The sequence below is a fragment of the Musca vetustissima genome, unplaced genomic scaffold, assembly GCF_032173495.1.
Source record: "Musca vetustissima isolate MV318-11 ecotype Yass unplaced genomic scaffold, APGP_CSIRO_Mvet_v1 utg57133, whole genome shotgun sequence".
In the NCBI taxonomy this organism is placed as follows: domain Eukaryota; kingdom Metazoa; phylum Arthropoda; class Insecta; order Diptera; family Muscidae; genus Musca; species Musca vetustissima.
The window spans coordinates 78,379-92,121 of record NW_026889011.1 but is presented as its reverse complement, the minus strand read 5'-3'; the positions used below and the strand labels follow the sequence as shown (position 1 = coordinate 92,121).

The window sequence follows — 13,743 nt, the reverse complement described above, 5'->3', positions numbered from 1 at the left end:
AATAATAGAAAACCTCGTCGCGGAAAATATATTTAAATGTGGGGTCTCTACTGGCCTATATCGAAGAAAAAGAACCAGTGTGGCGCGAAAAATACTTAAAATTTGAATACGAAAATGGTGATAATGGATATACGAAAATTGAGAAGACTCACGAAGAAGTATTTTTTTTTTTTTTGTAGAAAATGATAACTATAATACATCGGGGTCTTGGAATTGTTATCTATAAATAATAGCTACTTGGGCGCGGAAATTAATTTAAAATTGGAATACGAAAATGGTGATATGGGATTTTTGACAAAAGGAAAAGTCTACCAAAATAATGCTGCCCACGCATTTATTTCTCTAGAAAGATATCGGACAAGTGTCGACGAAGTTGTGTTCTATAAAAACAGGTAACAACCAATGATCAGTGATTTTTTGTAATTTTTCTTCGGAAAATAAAACCCATGGTGATATGGATTTTTGGAAAACGGTCAAACCTTTACAAGATAACTCTTTTCGTTGGCAGCATTATATTTATTCCTCCAGGAAAATTATGAATAAAGGTCGACGAAGTTTTTTCTATAGAAAATAGTGAAGTGAATATCAGCAAAGTATAGTATTTTTTCATCAGGAAAACACTCCCGCGAAAAATATGAAAATGTTGATAATGGAGTTACGAAAAATAGAAAATAATAACAATAATACATCGGAATAGTTGGCAACAAAAAACGAATAGAACCAAAAAATTAATTTAACAAATGGTGTTTTTTGGGGAGTATATATATATATAATTTTATTACGAAATGGTGATATAGATAATGCAGCGCAAAAAAACAAGAAAATATTCCCGAAAAGGGTTCTACTTTGGCTAGAAAATATATTTAATTTTTTTATACGAAAGTGGTTACAATGGATTTTTTTTTTTAAAATGGAAAAGACTATAGAAGGTGGTGCTGGTGGCGAATTTATTTCTCTAGGAAAAATATCGATGAAAGGTCGACGAAATTAAATGTAAAGTTTTACACCAATGTTCAATAAATGAGATTCAAATGGGAATGATAACAAACTACACAAATACAATCACACATTTGAATATAAAAAAATGTCAAATGGAAATTTTCAGTATTTGTAAGAATTTTGTACAATTTTATTTTCCAAAAACATGAATAAAAAATCCAAACGATACCTATAAATCATTTTTCAAAAATTTTTATTTTGTTTAGATATTGTGTTGTATGAAAGTGCTTTAAATTTTGGTACATTTCCAGTTCATTCGATAGCTATAAAGCAAGTGAGTGAATTTGACATTTGGCGCAAGTGAGGAAATTTTTTTGGAATACATAAGCCTGATATTTTTGGGGAGAAAATATATATAAAATTTCTTACGAAAATGTTTATGTGGATGATGCTTCTTTTAAACTGTAAAAAGTTTTTATATAAACCAAAATTGATTTTCTTTCGCATTGAAAGCGAAAGAAAACTTTCTTTAGAAATACATAAACAGGCTGTTAAAGTCGAATACGAAAATGGTGATATGGGTTTTGGGGAAAAATGTAAAATATATTTAAAATTTGAATACGAAAATGGTGATATGGATAATGCAGGTCTGAGGTCTATATTTTTTTTCCTACAGAAAAAATAGAAACCTAAGGCATGTGAATTGTTTCTCTATAGAAAAAGGGAACTTCAAGAGCCTGGGATTCTTTCTCTATGGATGAATGAGACCTATTCCGATTTTTCAATATTTTTTATGTCCCTCAGAAGAAAGTTTGATCAGTCTGTTATGTTTTTATTGATTCAATATTAGTTTTTAAAAAAAAACAATGTTAATTTTGTTATTGTAGCCATAAATGCAGCCCACAATGTTAGAAGCCAATTAGAGATTTACAGAGAAAAAATAGGTTATTAAATAAAAACTATTATAAAACTTACATACACACAAAAATATTTGTTACCAATACAATAAATAAATTATTGAATATTTAAAATAAATATTGTTTAAATAATTAGAATAATTATAACAACAACGACAAAAAAGTAGATCATCCCATAAGAAGTAAAAAACCAATTCAATATTTTGTTTTTCTACCATATACAGTAAGGTGGGTACAACTTACATGGCTAAGGGTATAATAATATGTCAAGTACTACAAATATATTTTTTTATATACATGGGGTACACAAGGCAGGTATGGTGGAGGATGATTGGGTGATGGAGGCTTGGGGAAGATGGACAGGCAATTTGTGTTGGGATTTAAAGGAGGAGGGAATTTTTGGTTCGGAATTCTTTAAAGTAAAAATTGATGAATCTATTTTTTAGGGGGAAGTGAGGTGAATTTTTATATTTTTCTGGGAAGGAATTTTTGTCAAGGAGCGGGACATTTTTTTTAATTTTATTGGGACCATTTTTTAATAATTTTTATTGGGTTTATATTTTTTTAAAGACCTGAGGTTATTTTTGTTATTGCAACTTACCATTTTCTTCCCAATTTTTCGTCGAGGGCACCGTCACAGGGGAGGTGGTATTACCCACATTCAAATTGATTTTTGTAGAGAAACCATTGGTCTGTGAAAGGTCTTGAATGCGTTCGGCAACCGACTTTATGGGAGTTAAAGGAGAATCATTGAGACCTAAGGACGGAAAAATAAAAGGGAATTATTTTTGTTTTCCTTTGAAGCTATTTTCCAAAACTTACCTCTAATTTCGTTGGCGGTCTTCTGCGTGGGCTTCACCTGCCCACCCCATAGCTCATCTGCCGTTTCGATATTCTCTCCCAAAACATATGGTTTCGGTTTGGCTGGTTTATTTTTCAGAATGCCTCTTAACGAAGTCATTTCATCGGTTTCATAATCGGTGGTATCCACGCCGCTGGTCGAGGCATAGCTGCTACTTCTCGAACTTTCCGAAAAGGCCTCTGCCACAGTGGTGACAGTGACATTTTTTATCTGCCCAGTGGCTGTGGTTTTTTCCGGTTCCGGAGAATCTACCAAGGGCGCACGATAGGCCACTGTGGTCGAGGCAATAGTCTTACGTCTCAGTTTATCATCACCAAAGAGGGTAACAGGCATTGCCACCGTGGAGGCACCTCCTGCCCCACCTGGGGAACTACTCCTGGTTGCTGTTGAAACTGTGCCGGCAGATTTGACTAAGCTCTGCAAAGGTCCCACGCTGGAGCTACGGCTGCGACGTCTTCGAAAATTGTTGGTTGGTGGAGGTTTACTATCCGTTTCCACAATATTCACCCTTCCTGATTCGGTGGCGAAATGCACTTCGGTTTTACAAAATTCCACACGCTTTTGTTGTACTTTTTGCGAGAAACCTCCTGCACTATTCGACGTGGTGGAGGTTATTTCTTGGCTTTGCATAAATTTCCCCTCTCCCAGCGAGGGAGAATTTCGTTCATAGAAACCATTTAAGCGGACCTGGGTGGTCTGCCGACCATTATCCCTTACATATTGGCTTTCATCCACCGCAATGGAGTGCCTTTTATTGGGAGCAGTCTCCTCCTCGTCATTTGGAGGAGAATTTGCGGCATCCTCAAAAGATTTCTGGGTACCATAACGCCTTCGGACCGAAGATACCAAGCCCGAAGTGTTTACCCCTTCTCCCAGTCGCACCACCACCGTGCGATTACTCTCCTGCTGCTGCAGGTGATGATGGTGCTGCGCTTGATGGGTGGGTGACCAATTTTGTAGCTCTCCCGAACGACCCAAACCACTATCCGTGGAGGCATCCATACGCTGCATAGATTTATCGGGTGGTGACATTTTTTCAAAACCGTACGATTTGCGTCTCAGATGCCACTCAATTGGATTGGTGTCCTTATACTTCAATCTCGATTCCAGGCTGTTGGTGGTATGCTTACCCACCACCGATTCTCCACTCCTTTCACTATACCTCTCCGGAGATTTCTCCACACTCTTCCTAATTATCGCTGGCTGAATTTCAATTTGTTCCCGCTCGGGAAGTTCCGAATTTGCTGGGTGTGTGGTAATAAAATCCTCCTTATACAGCGACTCATCCGATAGACGCTTTAATTTACCACGAATTTCCTTGAGAGATTCTGCTGTCAAAAAACTACTTCGCACAGGTGATGGAGATACCGGTTTCTGATCATTCGAATTGAGAATGGAACTCAGGGCAGCCAGATCGACATGATTATTTTTCATAACCGTATTTAAACGTCGACCGTTTTCCAATTCGGCACGAATTTTCGATACACTCACTGAGCTTTCGGGTAGGTCCAGAGGCCTTCGAGGGCTGGGGGATATTTCAATTTTACTGCTACCGGAATTTTGAAAAGATCTTCGTAGTTTGCTAACCCTTCTCCACTCGGCAGGTTCTTCGTCATCAACACCGTTGATATTCCAATCGGTACTCAGATCGTCTGTGGATATGGAACGGGATCTTTGTAGTGTGCTGGAGGATGAGTCGTTTTCTTGGGGTATTTGTTGACGGCGCAAATGTCGTGAAGAGAGTCTGAAAAGGGGGGAAGAGAGAAAGGAAATTTTAGAAAGAAAAATAAAAAAAGTTTAAAATTTTTTTTAAATTAATTTTTCAACAGCCTATAGAAGGCGTGGATTTTTTAATATTAATTTTTCTAGGTCGCACACAAGGTGTGGATTTTTTTTAAATTAAATTTCCAAGGCCCAACATCAGGCGTGGATTTTTTTTAATTACATTTAAAACATTTTCAAGTGCCTATATTAGGCGTTACTCGCGAGTGGTAGCAGCCACCAAAAAATTGAGAAGGAGTCTGCCAAAGTGGGTCTGGCAGTAAACGGCGAGAAGACAAAGATGATGGTATCAACGCGCATGACGTCCAGTAGACTCGGACCAATTGTGGAACTTGAGAACTACAGCATCGAAGTAGTCAAAGATTTTATATACCTTGGTACCGTCGTAAACAAAACGAATGACATCAGTTTTGAAATTCGGAGAAGGATTGTGATGGTCAACACCTCCTACTATGGTCTCAGCAAACAACTCAAAACCAAGGTCACCTCCCGCAAGACCAAACTCACATTCTACAAGACGCTGATACTACCCGTGCTGTTATATGGATCTGAAGCATGGTTACTTGGGCAAGCAGATGCGGCAGCTCTTGGAGTGTTTGAGAGAAAAATTCTCCGAAAGATCTATAGGCAGATTTGCGTTGACGGTGAATATCGCCGTCGAATTAACCATGAGTTGTACCAGCTATTCTCGGACATCGACATTGTTAGACGTATTGAGTTGCAGCGACTACGTTGGCTAGAAGATGCCCCAGCCTATAAGGCATATAAAAGCGAACCAGCTGATGGTTCACGCAGAAGGGGAAGGCCACGAATAAGATGGAAAGACCATGTGGAAGACAACATTGTCGAATATGGTCTTTCAAATTGGAAGAACTGCGTAAAAGACCGACGAGTTTTGAAATATTTGTTAAGCTCGGCTTATGGAACGAAAGTTCTGTCACAAGCCAGCTAAGTAAGTAAGTATTTCAGGCGTGGATTTTTTAAATTGATTTTTCAGAGGCTTATATAAGGTAGACCCTAAAAATAGTTATTTAAAAATCTACGCCTTAAAGTAGACCCTAAAAATAGTTGTTTAAAAATCTACGCCTTAAAGTAGACCCTAAAAATAGTTATTTAAAAATCTACGCCTTAAAGTAGACCCTAAAAATAGTTATTTAAAAATCTACGCCTTAAAGTAGACCCTAAAAATAGGTATTTAAAAAACTACGCCTTAAATAGACCCTAAAAATAGGTATTTAGAAATCTACGACTTAATGTAGACCCTAAAAATAGGTATTTAGAAATCTACGACTTAATGTAGACCCTAAAAAATGCATTTAAAAATCTACGCCTTAATGTAGACCCTAAAAAAATGCACTTAAAAATCTACGCCTTAATGTAGACCCTAAAATAGGTATTTAAAAAACTACGCCTTAAAGTAGACCCTAAAAATAGGTATTTAAAAACTACGCCTTAAATAGACCCTAAAAATAGGTATTTAGAAATCTACGCCTTAAGGTAGACCCCAAAAATAGGTATTTAAAAATCTACGCCTTAATGTAGACCATAAAAATAGGTATTTAAAAATCTACGCCTCAAAGTAGACTCTAAAAATAGGTATTTAAAAGTCTACGCCTTAAGGTAGACCCTAAAAATATGTTTTTAAACATATTTTTTAAATTTGAATACGAAAATGGTGATAATGGATTTACGAAAAATGAGATGTCTCACGAAGAAGTTTGCTTTGTATAATATAATATCAATAATACATCGGGGTCTCGGAATTATTGTCTATAAAAAAAACAAAAGAACCACGATGGCGTGGAAAATTAATTTAAAATTCGAATACGAAAATGGTGATATAGGATTTTCGACAAAAGTCTACAAAAGATGATGCTGTCTACGAATTTATCTACAAAACCAGTAAGGAAAGTAGTAAAGTCGGACTGGGCCGACCATATGATACCCTTCACCACTTTGGGTATATTGTACATATGTATCCTTACCATTGTATGTCAGTGTTCCCTCGAAAGAACAAACTCACATCTTTCTGCAACCCGCACTGTTAAAAATTTAATTTCAATCAGACACCCGTTCGAAGTACATATGGATGCTATTGCTGCAATTTCGCCGATTTCAACAAAACCCAATAACGTCATTCAAGTCTCAATTTGATACGTTGTGCAAAATTTCGTGTTAATCGGACAAATATTAGGAGTTTGGTGCGCCATTTGTGTAAAATCGGACGAAAATATATATATGGGAGCTATATCTAAATCTGAACGGATCTTCACGAAACTAAGCACACATCATTCTAGACTTATGGGTGATATATTCGGATATAGGCTAGCACACAACATTCTAGACTCAATTCAGTACGCTATGCCAAATTTCGTGGAAATCGAAAGATATATAGAGACTTTGGTGAACCATTTACATTAAATCGGTCGAACATATATATGGGAGATATATCTAAATCTTTACCGATTTTCAAGAAATTTTACGCCATCATTCCTGATTCAATTCAGTACGATATGCCAAATTTCTTGCAAATCGAAACATATATTGCGACTTTGGTACACCTTTTACATGAAATATCTAAATCTGAACCGATTTTCAAGAAATTTTACACACATAATTATAGTCTTAATTAAGTACGCTGTGCCAAATTTCGTGCGAATGGAGAGATAAATAGGGACTTTGGTACACTATTTACATGAAATCGGTGGAACATATATACGGGAGCTATATATAAATCCGAACCGATTATCAAGAAATTTTACGCCGTTCATTCTAGTCTCAGTTCAGTAAGCTATGTCAAATTTCGTGCAAATCGAAATATATATAGGGAATTTGGTACACCATTTACATGAAATATCTAAATCTGAACCGATTTTTCCCTATTTCAATAGGGTTCCTGGCCCAAATAAATGTGCTGTGCCAATTTTCATCCAATTCGGATCATAAATGCGACCTGTGCTTTGTTTACAATTTATGGACATGGACAGACAGACGGACGGACGACTTAGAAAGTGATTGTATGCATATTCTCAAAAGGAACCATGTGTCTATCTCGTTTCCTTTTGCCTGTTACAAACATATACACAAAGACATAATACCCTGTACCACAGTGTGGTGAAGGGTATAAAAATCTAGGCCTTAAGGTAGACCCTTAAAAATATGTTTTTAAAAATCTACGCCTTAGGGTAGACCCTCAAAAATATTTTTTAAAAATCTACGCCTTAGGGTAGACCCTCAAAAATACTTTTTTTAAAAAATCTACGCCTTTTATTAGTCCCTCAAAAATATTTTTTTAAAAATCCACGTCTTTTTTTTAAAATCACGCTTTTGTTTGACCCTGTATTTTTTATAAAAAATTCAGGCCTTCTTCAGGTCTCTCAAATATATTTTTTAATAAAAATCCGCTCCTTGTTTAGGTCCTTCAAACTATTTCTAAACCAGTGAGCGGAGCAGTATAGTCGGACGGGGCCGACCATACGATACCATACACAACTACCACGAAACTCTAACTTTCTACGGATTTTTATTACGAGCCTGGGCAATATTTCGTGATAGTCCTTCCTCAATACAGTCCTTCTAATTTCTTGTCCATATTCCCTTCAATGGGGGTTGTGTTGTGATGTTCGGCTTATAATTGGGCCTATAGACGAAAAAAAACCCAAAAAAAATGAAGTTTTCGGTCCACTTCATCCCAAAATTATATCACCGAAAATTATACATTACTGGAACCTCATGGAACATTTCAAAGCGATCAGCGCTATATTTCCGCCCTCCAGTGTAGTAATTGCGGCCTCTGGAGCGACCAGAAAATCAGACAAAAATAAATTTTTTTTTTTCCATTTCATCTCCTAAATATCAACCGAGCTTTACCAAAAACAATAGGGGTCTTCATTGGCTAGAACCCATCCTACATGCAAAATTTCGTGAAGATTGGTCCATAACTGTGGCCTGTATCGTGTTTACAAATTATAATGGACAGACGGACGGACGGACACTCATGTCTAGATCGACTCAGTTAGTCGAGATATGACGATCGGTATACTTAAAGGTGAGTCTATGACCAATATTTCGCGGCGTTTCAAACTTTTGGGGCTGCACAAAGCTATAATACCCTGACAACATTGTTGTATAGGGTATAAAAATCCAAGGCTCTCAAAAATAGTTTTTAAAAAATCCAAAATCCTTCAAAAATATTGTTCAGAAAATCCACGCCTTGTTTAGGTTCTCAAATTATTTTTTTAAAGTCAATCTTAATATTGACACTCAAATTTTTTCAGTTTTTTTTTTTTAATTTATTTTAGTTGTAATGCAAGTTCGTGTCTTAAATCTTTTAAATCTTAGAAAATCCAAGCCTTGTTTAGGTTCTCAATTTTTTTTTAAAGTCAACCTTAATATTGACACTCAAATTTTTTTCACGCTTTTTTTATTTATTTAAGTTGTAATGCAAGTTCGTGTCTTAAATCTTTTGTTTTTTTTTCACTTGATATTTTCTTAATTTGTTGATTGAGATATTTTCTATTGATTTGGAATTTAAAATATAATATTTGTAATTTTATTTATATATTCCACGCTTGTGTCTTAAGTCTTTCATTTTTTTAAATTTTTTTTAAATATTTTTCTTCTATTTTAATGACATAATTTTTATTTGATTTTTCACAGTTTTATTTCATTTTTTTTTATATTTTTTTCAATATTTTATTTTTAATTTTAAAATATTTTATTTTAAATTTAAAAATATATTTTTTTTATTTTAAAAAATTTGTAATAAAAATTATTTTGAAAGTAAGAAAAATTGTGTCGCACTCTTTCACCGTTGTCGCGTTGATGCCGTCGTCGTTGTTGTCGTCGTTGCCGCTGTTGCATCGATCGATCATCGCTTACCAGACCTCTCGAAAACACAATTAAAACTCAAATAAATTTGCAAAAATTGCCAATTGTTGTTAATAGCCTCCCTCGGAAGATAATTTCACAAAACTACAACAACAACAACGAGACCACAATAACAACAACAACGACAAAGGCAACAAAAATTATTCATTTAACAAATGAACAGATCAATATATATATTTCATTACGGAATGAGAGTACATTTACATAGTGACAGAGAGAGAGGGGAGTAAGTGGAGGCAGGGGAGGGGACAAGAGAGAGAAAATCAGATGTAAGAGGGATGATGATGATGATTTGTTTCAATTGGAAATCCAAAACAATAATAACTATAAATAAAAAAAGAAATGGAAATAAATCGAAGCTGGGTAAAGGTGGAGGCTGAGGCAGCGGATTTTTAAAGGGGCTACGAAGAGATTTTTTTAAAAATATTTTTCGAGACCTACACAAGGCGTGGATTTTTTAAAAAATATTTTTGAGGTTCTTATACAAGGCATGGATTTTTTAAAACTTATTTTTGGAGACCTACACAAGGCGTGGATTTTTTAAAAAATATTTTTGGAGACCTACACAAGGCGTGGATTTTTTAAAACTTACTTTTTGGAGACCTACACAAGGCGTGGATTTTTTAAAACTTATTTTCGGAGACCTAAACAAGGCTTGGATTTTTTAAAACTTATTTTTGGAGACCTAAACAAGGCGTGGATTTTTTTAAAACTTATTTTTGGAGACCTACACAAGGCGTGGATTTTTTTAAAACTTATTTTTGGAGACCTACACAAGGCGTGGATTTTTTAAAACTTATTTTTGGAGACCTACACAAGGCGTGAATTTTTTAAAAAATATTTTTGAGGGTCTACCTTCAGGTGGGGATTTTTTAAAACTTATTTTCGAGGGTCTACCTTCAGATGAGGGTCTACCTTGAGGGTCTAAGGAAACGAGATAGATCCATAATTCCTTTTGAGAATATCCTTTATAGAATCACTTTCAGAGTCGATTTACGCATGTCCGTCCGTCCGTCTGTCCGTCCATGCATTTGTGGGAACAAAGTACAGGTCGTATTTATGATCCGATTTGGATGAAATTTGGTATATGTCAAATTTGGCACAGCGTAATGAATTAGGTCTAGAATGATGTGTGTTAAGTCGGTTCAGATTTAGATATTATATTGGCCCAAGGTGCACGATATCATTCGATTACACCTATTGGTGTGTTAAGTTTCCTGAAAATCGGTTCAGATTTAATTGATATAGATATATATATATTACGTCCGATTTAAGGTGAATGGTCCACCAAAATGATGTGTGTTAAGTTTCGTGAAAATCGGTTCAGATTTCGATATAACCTTCCATATATATTTTCGTCCGATTTAAGGTGAATGGTGTACCCAAGTCTCTATATATCTTTCGATTTACACGAAATTTTGCACAGCGTGATGAATTATGTCTAGAATGATGTATGTTAAGCTTCCTGAAAATCGGTTCAGATTTAGATATAGCTCCCATATATATTTTCGTCCGATTTAATGTAAATGGTCCACCAAAGTCTCTATATATCTTTCGATTTGTACGAAATTTGGTACAGCGTAATGAATTAGGTCTAGAATGGTGTGTATTAAGTTTCGTGAAAATCGGTTCAGATTTAGATATAGCTCCCATATATATATTCGTCCGATTTAAGGTGAATGGTGTACCCAAGTCTCTATATATCTTTTGATTTGCTCGAAATTTGACACAGCGTGATGAATTAGGTGTAGAATGATGTGTATTAAGTTTCCTGAAAATCGGTTCAGATTTAGATATAGCTCCCATATATATTTTCGTCCGATTTAAGGTGAATGGTGTACCAAAGCCCCTATATATCTTTCGATTTGCACGAAATTTTGCATGCAGTACTGAATTAAGTCTAGAATGATGTGTGTTAAATTTCGTGAAAATCGGTTCAGATTTCGATATAGCTCCCATATATATTTACGTCCGATTTAAGGTGAATGGTGTACCAAAGTCCCTATATATCTCCCGATTTGCAAAGTGGTGAAGGGTATCATATAGTCGGCCCCGTACGATTTTACCACTTTCCTTACTGGCTTATTTTTGTTGTTGTTACAAATCATCCGCTAAACCTAGCCTTTCGAAATTCTGCAAGTAGGGTGACAGTAGTTGTAATTTTCTAAAATAAATCTTACCTTAAACCATCTCCATTATCATCGTTGTGATGATGAGGATGATGACGAAGATCATTGGAAAGAAGAGCCGGAGCCGGGGTCGTATCATTCACATATGTGTCGCTGGTAATGTGGTGACTGTTGTTGTTGCCATAATGCCGGAAACTTTCCAAATCGACACGATTATAGCTGTGTGGAGACTGGTACTGTTGTTGGTGTTGCTGTTGTTGTTGCTGCTGTGTTGGTGACTTGAGCTGCTGAGTGGATTGCGTTGGTGTCAACCGATCGCTCTGTGGTTTCAATTGGTACAACGCAGGAGGTGATTGTCGTTGCTGGTGCTCGTGTTGTTGTTGTGACGGCTCCCGTTGACGCAGCAGTTGCTGATGATCGCGATGATGACGAAGTTCAGTTGTCGTACGAGATTCATCACTGCTGCTGCCATCGAAGCCGCTGTTGTTGTCACCTACGCGTGATTTTCTTAAATGAGTGGAACATGGCATGGAACTGGTATGGTTCGTCGTGGTGGTGGTGGTGGAACTGTGTGTTGTGGTACCTCTTACCATACCCCGATGACTGGTTAGCGGACTGCGGCTGGGGCTGTTGTTACCATTTTGCCTAAATATGGAAGGTTGTTGCCAAGATGGTCGTGTCGTTGATGTGGTTGGTGATGCTGTGGCTGATGGCGACGACGATGATGATGGTGTCAATGATGCTGTTGTCTTTGTTGTACGATCTCCAATACTGCTGTTCGCATTCGTGTTGTTGTTGTTGCCAACAATTGCATGTAGGCTTATATTTTTCCCTGCCATATTTTTATTGGCCGTGTGGGTGTTCATTGACGAATTTTTATTTAAATTCGAATTGAAATTCGTTGACGTTGATGTCGACGTCGATGTTGTTGTTGTTGCTTCCACTGCAGTTGTGGAATTATTTGAACTATTTGAGATGCTGGAACTACTTTTCTGCAAAGACAATTATGAGAGAGACCCAAAAATTAGACAATTGTGAAAAAATAATGGAGTTGTTGTTGTTGTGTGTCTTTTAGTGTTGTTGTTTTTGTTGTATTTCGTTAAATGTTACTTAAACATTGTTGTAGTGTTACATTATGGCTTTAAATGATTGATTAGGTTTCAGTTGTTTCTGGGCAATGGCATGGGACTGGGACTGGAAACAAAGACAATGGAGGGTGGTATGGAAATTTGGAAAATAATTTTTTTAAAGAATCTCAACAAGGCGTGGATTTTTTAAAAAAAATATTTTTTGGACTAAGCTTAAGGCGTTCGATCGATCCGAGGAGCGAATATCGATTCGGACCATTACCTTGTGGCAGTCAAGCTTCGCACCCGTCTCAGTGTAGCAGCAAAGGTGCGATCTAACACAACACGGAAACTCGACGTCGAAAATATGCAAACACAACAAGTGGCAGAGGCCAACTCCGCTCAATTTACCCAACTGCTTGACGAAAGCACCCCTTGTCCCGATAATAATATAGAAGCACAGTGGCAATTCTTTGCCACTCCCTACAAACTGCAGCAAAGGCAACACTTGGGTACCAAAAACCACCATCAAGAAACCCATGGTACGATCAGGAGTGTCGTAATGATACTGATATGAAAAACGTAGCGTATAGGGCAACCCTGCGGACAGTACCAACACGTAATGCGATGGAGAATTATCGGGGAAAAGGAGAGAGAGGAGAAACGTATTTTCAGAAACTAAAAAAGAAAGAACAAGAAACACGCGAGCGTGAGCAAATCGAGATGTATAGGAGTCCGGAATGAAGTCCGAAAACTCTACCAACGGGTAAAACACCAAACTGAAGGCTTGGGGGCAGGCTCATCCTCTTGTAGAGATGAAGAAGGAAACCAGGTGACAGATACAGACAGCGTGCTGAGGATCTGGAAGGAGCATTTTGAAAAGCTTCGGGTATAAAATAGTAGCGGTGAAAAGGATACCCCAGAACCAATAATAGATATAGATGTGGTATACGCCTAGCCAAGATGAGGTCAGAATAGCTATTAATCGGCTAAAGAACAATAAAGCAGCAGGAGCCGACGGGTTACCAGCCGAACGATTCAAGACTGGTGGTCAGATGCTGGTCAGGAGCATGCACCAGCTGATTAGTACAATTTGGTTCCAATGATTGTTCTGTGTCCCGTGAGAAGAAGGAGACAAGACGATATGTGCCAACTAT

At 36.8% G+C, this 13,743-nt stretch overlaps 1 protein-coding gene across 1 annotated transcript in view; it reads right to left on the bottom strand.

Moving 5' to 3' along the window:
- LOC133336772 (serine-rich adhesin for platelets) overlaps positions 1-13,743 on the bottom strand; it is a 57,936-nt gene that overhangs the window by 13,894 nt on the left and 30,299 nt on the right. Inside the window, exons 3-6 of the mRNA XM_061545052.1 lie at positions 11,571-12,511; positions 3,583-4,462; positions 2,679-3,519; positions 2,458-2,613 (exon numbers count right to left, since the gene is read on the bottom strand). Coding sequence (XP_061401036.1) covers positions 2,458-2,613; positions 2,679-3,519; positions 3,583-4,462; positions 11,571-12,511 — 2,818 coding nt within the window. The remainder of the gene's footprint in view (positions 1-2,457; positions 2,614-2,678; positions 3,520-3,582; positions 4,463-11,570; positions 12,512-13,743) is intronic.